The sequence below is a fragment of the Sinocyclocheilus grahami genome, unplaced genomic scaffold, assembly GCF_001515645.1.
Source record: "Sinocyclocheilus grahami isolate Dianchi unplaced genomic scaffold, SAMN03320097.WGS_v1.1 scaffold1087.1, whole genome shotgun sequence".
NCBI lineage: Eukaryota > Metazoa > Chordata > Actinopteri > Cypriniformes > Cyprinidae > Sinocyclocheilus > Sinocyclocheilus grahami.
In genome coordinates, this window is record NW_015506266.1 from 38,650 (window position 1) to 52,360 (window position 13,711).

Below are 13,711 nucleotides of genomic sequence, written 5' to 3' on the forward strand. Positions count from 1 at the left end.
GCTCAAATGGAGTTAACAAGGTTTTTGACCAGCGAATGACGGAGATCTGTGTTTTGTCTGTCATTACAACGGCCGCGTCTGCGGCAGCAAGTGCATCACATTATACGCTTTCATCAACTTACAGGTTATAACATTTATTGTAGCTATATGGGTTTGATACACTAGGCCAAAATCTCATGATAGACGACGAAGCGCTATATGCACAGGATATTTAAAACGTAGCCTACAAAAGTAGCCTATTGGTTACAACTAGACGGCAAAAGCTATTCTCCGCTCTTCAAGCACACAAAAAACATTAGCCTTTATAGACATAGTGTTTTAGTGAAGAAAACACTGTACTTATTCAAACATAATTTATTATTTACCCTTGCATTGCGAACAAGCCGAGATCTGTCTCCAGGCAGCACACGCTGCGCGGCGTTTGTTCTGAATGGAAGCAGGGTGAAGTAAAAAATTTTTTGCGTTAAAAATTTTAGCGACAAGCTCTTTTGAATGCCATACTCTGCCATTCGGAAACGCCGCCCCTGTTTACAACACTGTTCAAGAACACTTCAACCCAAATATTCAGATGTGTGCAGCACATTTTATGGAGGACTGTATCCTGATCCTGGGAGAGTAGACAACAATGCCGGCTGTTCTGACTCACAGACTGTAAGCACGTTTTTCATATTTAAAAGTTTGCCACTGATGATTCAAACGTGAGTTTTGAGCAGTGTAGAGTAGCGCTTGTTGTTTGTCATTTCTCCGATCACAAATGCAGACATGGTTTTATGTTTACGCGGCGCGATGCAATGCAACGTGTAAAAAGACAGTATAAGTCATTATAATCCGTAATTATGTCCCCACTGGATGCAACAAATGCCTCGTTTATAATGGGTTTTAATGTTTTTGTCTCGTCGCTCCGGCTGGACACGGCATCACAGTATGGTGAGGGGCGTAACATTTCCGTCGCTAAAGGCTACAAACACAGAGCGGCTCAAAGCGCTTATGTGCTGAAGCAACACGGAGTCACAGCGGAGTCAAAGTGAAGAGATATTGATGCGTAGTGTATTAAATATGTGCGTTAGTTTATTGAGCCTTTTCTTTTAACAGTTTTACATTTCAGTTACTGTGCTCATGACGAACAATTCATAGTGCTCTCTACTCCAGTCTTGTGATCTAACCAGATATCGGGTAGAAATGTACACGATTTAGAAACAGCACGAAACTCCAGCAAGATAAAATCATTTTATGCAAAACCATTTATCTTTATTTACAGATCAAGTATAATATTAGGAACATTTAATCATCTCGGAGAGCGTTTCGTCGTCTTGACTGTCATAACTGAATGTGACACACAGTTTGAATGCTGAATGGAGGATGACAGACAGCCGCCGCGGGGAGAGTTTACGTCAACTTGACTTAAATATTCATCTGTACCTCAAATTAAACTACGGAAAAGCTTCAAGAACACTTGAAATATAGTGCACGAAAACTTGATGGTGCTTTATAATGTTTTTGTGGCTTTCCTGGAGCTTAACAATAACACAGAATAGTATACGCACTATATCAGATTTGGATCGGTCTCGTCTGACCGATACCCCGATCCAGCAGAAAATGCCAGTATTGGAGCGATACCGATACTGAATATCGGATCGGCGCACCCCTACTAATTTCACATAACAGTGTTGGGGAAGCTAATCTGAAACTGTCTGTAGCCTAAAGCTACAAGCTACTCATAAGTGAAAGTAGTTAAGTTACATTCAAGCTACACTCAAGCCTTAAAAGTAGTTACACAACAAGTTACTATCAAAAAGCTAGCTACATTGAAAATACTTTTTTAAATACAGTTTTACAAAGAACTGATTTTTTAACATTTAAAAAAAAAAAACACCCACACACGCACACAGACACACACACAGACACAGACATACACACACGCACAGACACACACACACACACACAGACATACACACACCCACGCACACGCATACAGACACACACACACACACACACACGCACACACACACCCGCACACACACACACGCACACAGACACACACGCACACAGACACACACACACAGACACACAGACACACACACACACTGTTTCTGGAGCAGACTCTTAATTATATGGGATTTCATGATATTTTTGTTAAATGGGTAAAGACTTTTTACAAAAATCCTAAGTCAAGAGCTCGAGTTAATGGACATTGCTCAGAGTTTTTTAATTTAGGTAGGGGAACTCGTCAGGGAGATGCGATGTCTCCAGTCTTATTTGCTCTTAGCATTGAGCCACTAGCGGAGTTAATAAGGAGCAACCCCAGAATAAAGGGGATAACAGATAAAGGAGGGAAGGATCATAAGATATTGCTATACGCAGATGACATATTATTATTTATTGAAAACCCACTTTCATCAATCCCAGCCCTTTTAGAGTGCCTTAGAGACTATGGCTTAGTTTCTGGATACAAGGTAAATTCTGAGAAATCTGAGGCAATGATGATTTCAGGACATTGGCCAACTCAGTTAGATAATGAGGCATCTTTTCGATGGTCCAGTCAGGGCTTCAGATACTTGGGTGTTATCCTTACACCTATGGCATCACGTTTATATTTAGCGAATTATACACGGCTTTTTGAGATGTTAAAAAAGACTTGGCAGGATGGGAAGTACTACCTCTCTCCATGTTCGGTAGGATAGAAACAGTGAAAATGAATATATTACCGAGACTTCTGTTCCTATTTCAATCCCTACCGGTTTGGGTTCCGCTCTCAGCATTTAACAAACTAGAAAAAATGATTTCGAAGTTTATTTGGCAAAACAAAAGACCAAGAATAAGACTTAAAATAATTATGTCAAATAAAGACAGGGGGGGGTTGAACCTTCCTAATCTTAGATTGAAGTGCTGTCAAGGACTTTTGTATATATTTTTAAATTAGTGTTTTTTTTTTTGTTGTTTTTTTTTTCTTTCTTTCTTAGTGTATATTTATTTATTAATTTACTTTTCATGTATCAATATTGTAAATAAAAGTTATGTAACAGTGTTTTGTTAAAAAAAAAAGGTTAAATAAACACACAGTTCAAAAAAAAAAAAAAGGATGAGTAGTAGTTAATAGTCTCTTACTGGCCTGTTTAGACAAGCTCTCCATAAAACAAACAAAACAAGCCCTTGCAAATTAATAATTATTATTTTAAAGACGCATAGACCTATTATATAGACACTTCATTTTTAGTGGTATTTTATTATTTTGATTGCATTTAATATATTATACTTTCAAGAAAGCACTTCCATTGGGTTTGTAAAAGCTGTTTTTATGAATTTTTGGTCTGAGTTTTTGTTGCATTTACACAGTTTTGACCAGCAGGTGTCACCAGCATGTGGTGTTTCGAGCACTTTGAAACACTGATTCATTTTGCGAAGAAATTGTTTCAATTGATTCGAAGCTTCGAAATGGCTAGTTTCTCCCATCACTAGCAAAAACAAGACAATATAAACATGGCATACGCTCAGTGGTGTCCACATACAGCTGAACAAGACTTCACGATCTGAGAGCGTTTGTGTGCAGCATTTATAGTCCTGCAGACAGGAAACAAGAGTGTATGCAATTAGTCCCTGGGCATGGGGTGTTATGGGAAATAGAGTCCAAGAAACAGTGGAAAAGGTCTGAAATGGAGTGCCCTCTAGAGGAACTCATGGGCACTCCAGCTGGACATCGTGACATTACCATGTTTGAAAATGACAATATATCCTAAATATTGACCTAATAAATCAACAATCAATATATCAATATATATATGAGTCTCTTAAATAACACATATAATGTTATTAAATTAGACAAACTAAAGAATATTAAACTGGTGTTTAACACAACAAGCAGATTCACTCAGGACTTACTAAAGAACAAATGAAACAAAATAAAATCAGAATAACAACAAAGTATGAAAACCGTTAATGTAAGTAAACACAAACATTCACATGCTTTTTACTCTTAATATCTGCTGCAGATGAAGTTGAGTTTGTAAGTTTCAGGAAGGCTGATCCAGCGCTGATCTCCTCCAGACTGAACTGCTCCTTTTCTCTTCTCAAGGCTGCAGTTTTCCTGTTTCGTTCCGTTCCCTGGAGCCCAGTTCTGATAGCACACGATCTCCCCACTCACCCAGAGCCACATGTTCATGATGCAGTAGTTGTGTAAACCCAACCACACCTCCGCAGTAGACGCTCGTTTAACCACGTTCATCACACGACGCTGTATATCTTCTGAATGAACCGAGACCAGATCCACATGATTCTGTCTGCAGTATCTCAGAGCTTCAGACCACGTCAGATTCTCTCTGATCACAATCAGTTTATCTGGAAACCAAACAAAGCACAAGCAGAAACTAGAGAGAGACTGATCAAAAACAACATGCAGAACAAACACTGTGGATGAATTTGTCATGTCAGACATGTAGCGTCAGCTTTAAGAGATCTGGAGGTGATGATGGAGTGTGTGTGTTTTGTGAAGATCTACTCACCTTCATGACACATAAAAGAATATTGATTGGTGCAAGAGACATCAAACCATTCTCCCTGAGCATTAACAGCTGTACAGTTTTCACCTCCTCCACTATTATTAGGTTCACCAGACTTCCAGTATCTGAATGAGGAGTCACTCTGATCTGACCACTGCCATGAGTCTCTGACTCTGAATAGACCGATCCAGACTTGTGATTTAGGTGATTTGGTTGCTCCGACCATGATATTAATGAGCTGCTCAACCTGTTGACTCTCATTCTGGTTTCTTACACTGACCAGATCAGTGTGATTCTGTCTGCAGTAACTCTGAGCGTCTCTCCAATTCAATGTCTCATTGACAAAGACGAGTCCTGTATTCGCTTTAAGAAAAACAAATGAGAAAAGATTAATGAATCAGTTTGTACATTGTTCTTATGCTGCTCTATGGTTTGGATGTGAACAGGAGCAGTGGCAGAATCATCAGAAACACAAAGACTAAGACTTGAGCTGCTTCTACAGCTGGTGATATATTGAATATTCACAATATAAGATATTTTAAAGTTATACCATTGTCTATCTAAATTCTCAATTCTGATTGGCTGGAAGGAGTGTGTTCAAACTGTTAAGTGTTGCACACAGAGAAACATTTAGGAGCACAGAAACTGAATGTCAACCCTGTGCTGACTTTTATTAATACAATAGCTTCATGACAGAATCGCTATTTTATATTTCTCTGCAATTGTTTCACCTTTACTCACTGCTTTATTTTTATTATTAATAAAAATAAAGCAGTGAGTAAAGGTGAAACAATTGCAGAGAAATATAATCTTGGAAATAAAATATCTTAGACAATGATCCATATGGATCATATAATATTAATTAATATTATAAGATCCATATGGATCACTGTCTAAGATATTTTAGGCTGTTTAATTGCAAGTTTCCTTTATCACATAGTGTGACAACAAAAGATCAAAGTTTGTTCAGTGAAAGTCTTTTGTTTAGGCAAATATTGTGTCTATACAGAAATTGTCTGAAATAGCACCGAAAGTGTGACACATATGCACAGTCCCCTCTATACTCAAAATCAAATTAAAAAGTAATAGTGTTCAGTATTGCATTAAAACTAGGGTGACCATACGTCCTCTTTTTCCCGGACATGTCCTCTTTTTGGACCTTGAAAAATGCGTCTGGCCGGGATTTCTAAATCGCCCAAAATGTCAGGGATTCGGATTTTAATTTTAGAGCCCTGAAGAAGACTGTGTCCAGTCCCGTCCACTCCCGCAAACATTCTAACATTGCATATAATTTTCGTGCATCAGTGGGCCGCTATCAATATGCGGAGAATATAATCTCTTTTGAATGAGCGCTCGCTGTTCACTTTCATCACGCGTGCTCTAAGGAAAATCATATATTTGTCTATGAGCTCAGGATCTGTTGAGCAGCAAATCCTCCAGCATGGTCTGTCAACCATCTCTCCTCTCTGATCAGTCAAATCTGACTCCTGCAGCTTGTGTTGGATGCAGGGTTGTCAAGTTTATTTTTTTTTCCGATGGAATTGGGCTTTTAAACTGTTGCCATCTAGATATAAAGTTTTGTGAAGGACGGCCACTGGTAGGAAGCTATTTAGCTGTGTGTATGATAAATATGCTTAACACTGACTGTAAAATATGTATATTAAGTATGGAAATTACATATTTTGAGTTTTGATATTTGAGATTTCGCTACTTTGGGCGCTTTTGGCATTACTTTAACCACCAACCAACCACACCCCAGCCCCCCGCCCCACCCACTGTCCTCTATTTGGAAAACTAAAATATGGTCACCCTAATTAAAATTTGGTATATGGTGAATGCATAAATGAACTCACTGTTGTTGCAGATGAAATGTCGGGTATCAAAGCATGCCAAATCATGCCATTCTCCATTGAACATCACAGCACAATAATCTCTGCCTTCTGGTTGTCCAGTAGCCCAGTTCAGATAAAGCACAGGTTCACCTGAAGGCCACTCCCATTCATCACGACCCGTCTTCTGCAGCCCGATCCAGACAAACTGAGCACCTCCATCATTCACACTCTTATTCATCTCGTTCATGTCGTTCATGTTGTCAACGGTGGCCAGATCTGTGTAATTCTCTCTGCAGTATCTCTGAGCTTCAGTCCAGGTCTTCCTCTCATTTATAAAGTGATACTGACGCTGAACACATTCAGATACGGAGCAGAGAGCTGTGAAAGAGAGGCTTTGCTTCAATGATCTTCATAACAGGATCAAACCTAATGAAACTAGAAACCATAAATAAAACCACAAACACACTCACCAATGAGAAGAAGAGTGAAAAATAGAGTTTGGTCCATTTCTGAGGAAGAAAAAATTAAGAGACAACAACATGACATAATTAAATAAATAAATAAATGTAAAAAAATAAATGAATAAAATTAAATAAACAAAAAAATATATATAAAATAGCAGCAGAGTGGAATTCGCATTCATTCAGATAATAATATTAACATCTCAAAGTCTAATTTTAGTTAAAGAATGAACTTGTGAGTTGTTCTTACTTTAGAGGTCGTGTGTTTCTGTCCTGAGTCTGATGTTTCTGTCTGCAGCTTCAGACTGTGTGATTATCATATCTGCTCTCATCCGTCATTCAACACGTCACATAACTTTGTTTATGACTCTAAAACAAAAGCCCTATTTAAGGTTTCTTCCTCATTCATGTGTATGTCCACATGTTTCTCTGTATTTTTGCTTTAATTAGATGAAAGTGTGTTTTAACATAAGTTAAAATACCAGGACATAATGTGAAATTGATTTAAATACAGAAACATTAAATAATATAAATTGTGAAATTATAAATTATGAAACATACACACTGTAATGACAAACAGCAAGATAGTTCACCCAAAGAAGAAAATTATGTCATCATTTACTCTGCCTTGTCTCGTGAAGAGTGTTCGGGTATAGTATTTCTTGTCTATACTTTAGAAGTTTATGAGGGTTTGAGACTGTATGTTCGTGCCATCAGCCAATCAGTGGTGAAATGAAGTGAAATGATGCAAGACGTCCAGGAGTTTGTTTAATCATAATCATACTTAAACATAATCATCTCAAAAATAAATAGTAAAATATACATACCTGACATTACAAAGATACATAGTGTGGAGATTTACACAAATATATATATATATATTTTTTTTTATTTAAATGTTACTTCCTCTATATTTGTGTATTTATCCACATATCTTACTGTTGACTGTAACTGCTGTGTTTATAATCAGGCCTCAAAGCAGGAAATAGTATGTGCCGATATTCCCCTCATTTGCTTTTTGACGTCAATCAGTTAGTATCCGTATCAGCAAAACACTCTGTATTAAATGTACACTTTCTCAAGCACATACAACATATCAGCACACACAGCTAATGTTCTTATGGTCACATTTCCTCAATAAAAATTAATCTGAAAGCATCAGTTACCTGTCCAAGCATTGAAGGGATGTGATGTTCATTGTGAAGCTGGGATGGGTTGTTTGATTCAATCAATGCACAGCGCACCACACATTCAAACGCTGTGTTTATCATCACAGGTGACTTCAACCGTTGTAATTTACCAAATGTGCTTCCAACATACAAACAACATACGTTGATTTCTCTAAAAGGGAGGAAAACATTTTAGACCAGGTCTACAGTATGTAAGGCCACTTTGATCTCCTCATGAAGCCAAAACTTCACGAACAAAACAGATGCCATGGGTTGGGATGCTGGGTTGTTTCAACCCAACTTCGGGTCAAATATGGACTAACCCAACCGCATTTTTTAGTGTGTAGAGTGAAACGCTGGGCGCCGGTCCGTTAGCAGTTCCCCGCTGAACACGACTCCAGCTCGGGCACGAGAACCAGCGCCGTTACGATGGAAACAGAACAACAGAGACTGGTCAATTACACGTGAATGACTTATGTTTAATGTTGAATTTTTGTTCTAATGTTTGTTAAACGAGTTTAAATATAGGCAATATGTACAGCCTATTAAAAAGGATATAAACAATGCTGTAAATGATAAATAAAGGAAAATAAAGGAAGTTATCATGCAAACCAGTGGTATTATTTTAGAAAAGTTTAGAGGATTTAAGTTAATCTGTAAAACTTACTTAATGCATGAAGTAAAAAATAAGATAGTAATATAGTAAAAACGAATAAACCCATTAGCTGGGTTAAATCAACCCATTATGCTTGGTTAAATAATCCAATTTGCTGGGTAAATTTAACCCAAGATGGGTTATGTCCTATATCTACCCAGCCCTTAGGTTAATAACAACCCAAATTGGGTTGTTTTTAACCCAGTGTTTTTTAGAGTGTATGTTCTAATGTCAGTGAGGAGTGCTATAGGTGCACAATAATTAATCTTTAAATTAAACTGCAGATTTCAGACCAGGAAAGTCTGCTAGTTCACTTGCTTTGGACCGGACCAAATACAATGTTGATTTTTTTGGTTTGATGCGGTTCACTTTCACACTGCCCTTTTTGCAAGTGAACCAGAAACTGTAAACAAAACCACACATGTGCTTAAGGTCATCCATTCATTGGTTCATCCATTCAACCGTACCAGAGTTTGTTTGGAAGCGGACCGAGACCACCTATTCAGCTGGGTCTCGGTACGGTTGTTTGGTGAGCACCCGAGTGCGACTGCTGTATTCACACCTGCCCAAAAGATCCACACCATGAGGGGAAATGAACTTGAGTTTGATTCAATCGAACCAAGCAAGGCAGGTGTGAATACACCCTTAGTGAGATCAATGATCAATGATGCACACTTACTTAAATATTATGGCAGACACTGCTGGATTTGGTGGATGAACAGTCCATTTTCCGGTTTGAATAATAGCTACTGTACAACCACACCATGTTAAACATGGTGTCACGTGGATGGAAATATGCATGGAAATAATATGCAGATGAGGTTATGCATAGTAAAACTAGGCATTGTAAGCTCCATATATGGTGATTTTGGGGAGGAGACGGGGTGGAGATGCACATACGCACAATCTTCCCCTGACTGGGATTTATAAAGGGACTTTTGCACAGGTGCTGGCATAAAATCTAGCTTTTGTGCATACATAAACTTTTAGGATGAAATCTACGGAGAGTTTTATAATATAGACCCCAGTTACTTACACTGTAGAAATATGGCATTAATGATATTTATTATTAATGTCACGAAAAAATTATAGGCTACTTATAGCCTGTTAAATATTGGGTAAAGTAAAGGCAATAAGTCACTTTTATAAAGGTTTACTACTACTATATTTTACTCTGGATTCAAGAGTTAGCTTTTCATTAGGGCAACTAGTTCTAAATAAACTTTAATTGCAGAAAAATATTAATTCAATAATTAAGAGCCTGCAATATAATGGAATATTAATATTGTTAAATGCATTTTATTCAAAAATATCATTTGTTTTTCATCTGTTGTTTATTAATAAATTATTTATTTATTCCAACTGCCCTAATCCCAGCAAGTCATTTATGGGGGACTGTGTGGGCCAGATGGACTGAATTTTAGCACCAGTCCAGCCCTGGTGATTCTCCTCTTCTAGGGCCAGAAAGAAGACCTTCTAATAATAAAACTATTTAAAGTAAACTGTATATGCTCAAAAGTTGTTGCTGTTTCTGGAAACCTGCAATTGTATCTCTGTGTGTTGGAGATTTTATTTAATATTTTTTTTAATAATAATAATAATAATAAATAAATAAATAAACTAATTATTCCTGTGGTAGAAAACGTTGTGGCACCAAGATAGGCTACTATGAAGGGGGGTCCTTGGGATTGCTATAGCCCCAGGGCCCTATGTGTTCTTAATCCGGGCCAGTCCCTGTTCTGACATCATACCTGCACTCTATTACTTTCGCTTTTGAAAGCTGTATGTCAGACTATGCCAATGAGAGTGTTTGGGGTGGGGCCGTGTTTGACCTGGAGCCATAATGTTGTTTGCAGTACATCTGTACAAATTAAGATTTTTTTTTTCCTATTTTTTTGTGAACTTTAATGAATTCACAAATGTGTTAATAGTGTACAAGTGCTGAGTTTCTGAAACGAACAAACATATCTATCTATCTATCTATCTATCTATCTATCTATCTATCTATCTATCTATCTATCTATCTATCGTCAGACTATGCCAATGAGAGTGTTTGGGGTGGGGCCGTGTTTGACCTGGAGCCATAATGTTGTTTGCAGTACATCTGTACAAATTAAGATTTTTTTTTTCCTATTTTTTTGTGAACTTTAATGAATTCACAAATGTGTTAATAGTGTACAAGTGATAATTAAATGGAACAAACAAACATATCTATCTATCTATCTATCTATCTATCTATCTATCTATCTATCTATCTATCTATCTATCTATCTCTGAAGCCATCACTGGGGTACTTCCCTAAGGTACAAAAGTGGTAAAATAGATAAACCTTATTTTGCCTATTAGTTCTTTAGTACCAAAGGTACATGTAAAACTGATTTAATTAAATATCCTTTGCTTTGTATATGCAAATATACAAAAAAACAACAACCTGGTCTCATAAAAATATGTACCTCTGGCTAATTTTCTGCAACGCCATTACTGCACAATTTGCCGCAGTTTCAAAGAGAGATATCCACTGAGTGGCGCTAAAACACGGGGTCAATATGTGAACACTGGCACATTTGTATTACGTTGATATAGGTACGTATTGCTGTGTTTTTATTATGTTGCTTCAGGTACGTATTGTGGCGGTTCAGAATTCAAATATCCGGGGACTGTCGCTAAAAGTTAATGCTCTATCGTATTCATTCATTCAAGCCCTGCATGAGCCCAGCCCATGACCAACAGTTTATGAGTATTCTCGGCCGGAGTCCGACTGGATACCGTGTCTTTTTTTCTCTCTCTCTTCCTCATTACACAGCTATTAAAATAGTTAAGTTTTGGATTTTAATGGCAAAGTGGTCATATTCCTTTTTGATTCTTTATTAAGTTAATTTTGAAATATGTTTTGGAATGGAATTTTTTTATGGAACGACCAAGCGAACGCGGCATTTTGAGTTGAGCATTATGTTTGATCAATTTAGCCTTCTCAAACCAACACGACTTGCCTAAAATTAAATAGTGGAAACTTAAAAATACGCCGTCATTTTTGCTCATAAAAGGTAAGAGTATACATCATTCGGAACTGCAAAGGGTCTACTTGTATTTGTGTGCACATTTACAATATCAACAAAGCCTTGTGCTTTTGTAAAATAAGGAAAACAAACAGGATGTGCTTTCTGTCGTCTTGGTCTTGAGCAGAAGCACTTCACCAACATGATACATATATCTATAGAATGCTTTAAATTACTATTTTAAAACAAAATAATTCAAATCAAATCAAAAACTCTTTCATTATGTAACCCGTAAAGATACATTTCTCCCTAAAAAACAATTTTTTTTTTGCAAATGGGCCCAGGGCTGACTCGCTACGCCATTGCTCATGTTGGAAATATGCCCTACACCAAGCCCAACCCTAAACCTACCCGATAGTGTTAACAAATGCAAAACTCATATAAAAACGCATTTGTTGATGCAACCGTGCCATTTGAACTTCCTTATATGTGGATATGAACTGTTTTGTCGAACCGTAGTTACACGGGATATGAACCGAAGCTCCTCACCTCTCAAGTACGTCTCCGTAGTCCGTGAGCTACCAAACAAACCTACCGTCTATGAAAACCCATAGATATGAAGCTGGATATGTGTGATGCTAACATTTAAAAGCATCAGTTTTCAAATCTCCCAGCATATTAAAATTATTTTGAAGTCATAACATAATATTCTTCAAGTAATTGTGCAAAAATTACACTTTATTAATCGAAACTCTGTAAATTTGTGTGAAAAGGAATAAAAAGTGTCAAAGTTTTACTGTCTCTAGTGTTCATTTATTTTTTAAACTGCAGTGATGTGTACTTAGTGGTACGTATTTATTTAAAAATGCTTCCAGGTATGTTTTTGCCATGAGACCAGGTAGAAAAAAACAGCACACAACCATACTGCATGCTTATTACAGGCAAATATCAACATTAGGCTTGACAAATATTATTACAGACAAATATCAACATTACGCCCCTCACTATGGGGAACGCCTCGTTCCTGTTTTTCCCAGAGCACCTGGAACCAGCAGCATCAGGTGAACTAGGCCCGTCCTCCGCCTCTCTGATGCGCTGAGTTTTTTGGCTAGCTTGCAGTACGCTTACCCTCTGATTTCTAACGATCATGATGTGCGAGCCCCCTCTCTCGTTGAGAGCTGGGTCTGTGTTCCCTCTGCTAGGTAACTTATTGCTAGCGGTTCCAGCATTGGAACATGCGGTAGGTCGAGCTCCCCTCTCGTGTGAGAGCTGGGTGTTTGCCCACCCCTCAGCTAGAGATTTACTGCTAGCCAATCCAGCTTTATGCCTTAGATCGAGTTGGTGACTCTCAAACATATTGGTTTCCATGTTATGGTAAGTGTGCACGTGAAGGCTTTGTGCACTTTCTAAAATCCACATTGTGGTAAGTTCGCACGCTAGTTCTTTTCGTTCTTTTCTAAAATCCTATATGGTGAGGGCTTCGCGCGTTTGCTTTGTGCCCTTTCTTGAGCTGGTTTAAGCCCCGTTCACCTTGGGCACCACTCCACTTAGGTATCCTAGGATACCTACTTTAACAGGGTGCTGCTACTTGGGGTCTGTTGAGACAGTTTATTTCAGAGCTTATGCAAGAGCAAGCGGTAGCCCCTGTGTGACAGGCCAAGACTTAGTGTGATACTAGGCTCTTTGTCATATCCCCTTAAAGGAATCCATTATGATTCCAAGCCTTGAGCTCTACCCCGGGCCCAGGAGTCTGGCCCTAACAGGTAAGTTTGGGTATGTAGCCTAGGCCTTTGGCCGTAGGGGATAAAGTCACGGACAGTCGTCTGATGTCCCAGGGGCAACTAAGGATGAAAATGGTAAAGTTAGTACTTAGTGCTCGTCATGGTTCTGGCCCGTACTCCCCTCAGCATGGCGGCGTGGGTATACCGTTCCCCATAGCGACCCCTAGAGGACGCAGCTCGAAGTTCCCTTGAAAGGGAACGTCTCAGGTTACTTATGTAACCATGGTTCCCTGAGTAGGGAACGAGACACTGCGTCATCTAGGCTTGCTGCCATGCTTCGAACGCAAGCTTCAGACGAAGAAGTGAATGACATGTTCTCCCGGC

The 13,711-nt window shown here is 38.3% G+C and overlaps 1 protein-coding gene across 1 annotated transcript in view; it reads right to left on the reverse strand.

The window, feature by feature from the left end:
* The window catches only part of LOC107566599 (C-type mannose receptor 2-like), a 15,625-nt gene extending 8,568 nt beyond the window's left edge, over positions 1–7,057 (reverse strand). Inside the window, exons 1-5 of the mRNA XM_016252091.1 lie at positions 7,037–7,057; positions 6,796–6,834; positions 6,347–6,703; positions 4,497–4,856; positions 3,969–4,332 (exon numbers count right to left, since the gene is read on the reverse strand). Of these exons, the coding sequence (XP_016107577.1) occupies positions 3,971–4,332; positions 4,497–4,856; positions 6,347–6,703; positions 6,796–6,832 (1,116 nt within the window). The 5' untranslated portion in view covers positions 6,833–6,834; positions 7,037–7,057 and the 3' untranslated portion in view covers positions 3,969–3,970. The remainder of the gene's footprint in view (positions 1–3,968; positions 4,333–4,496; positions 4,857–6,346; positions 6,704–6,795; positions 6,835–7,036) is intronic.
* Positions 7,058–13,711: the final 6,654 nt, after the last annotated feature.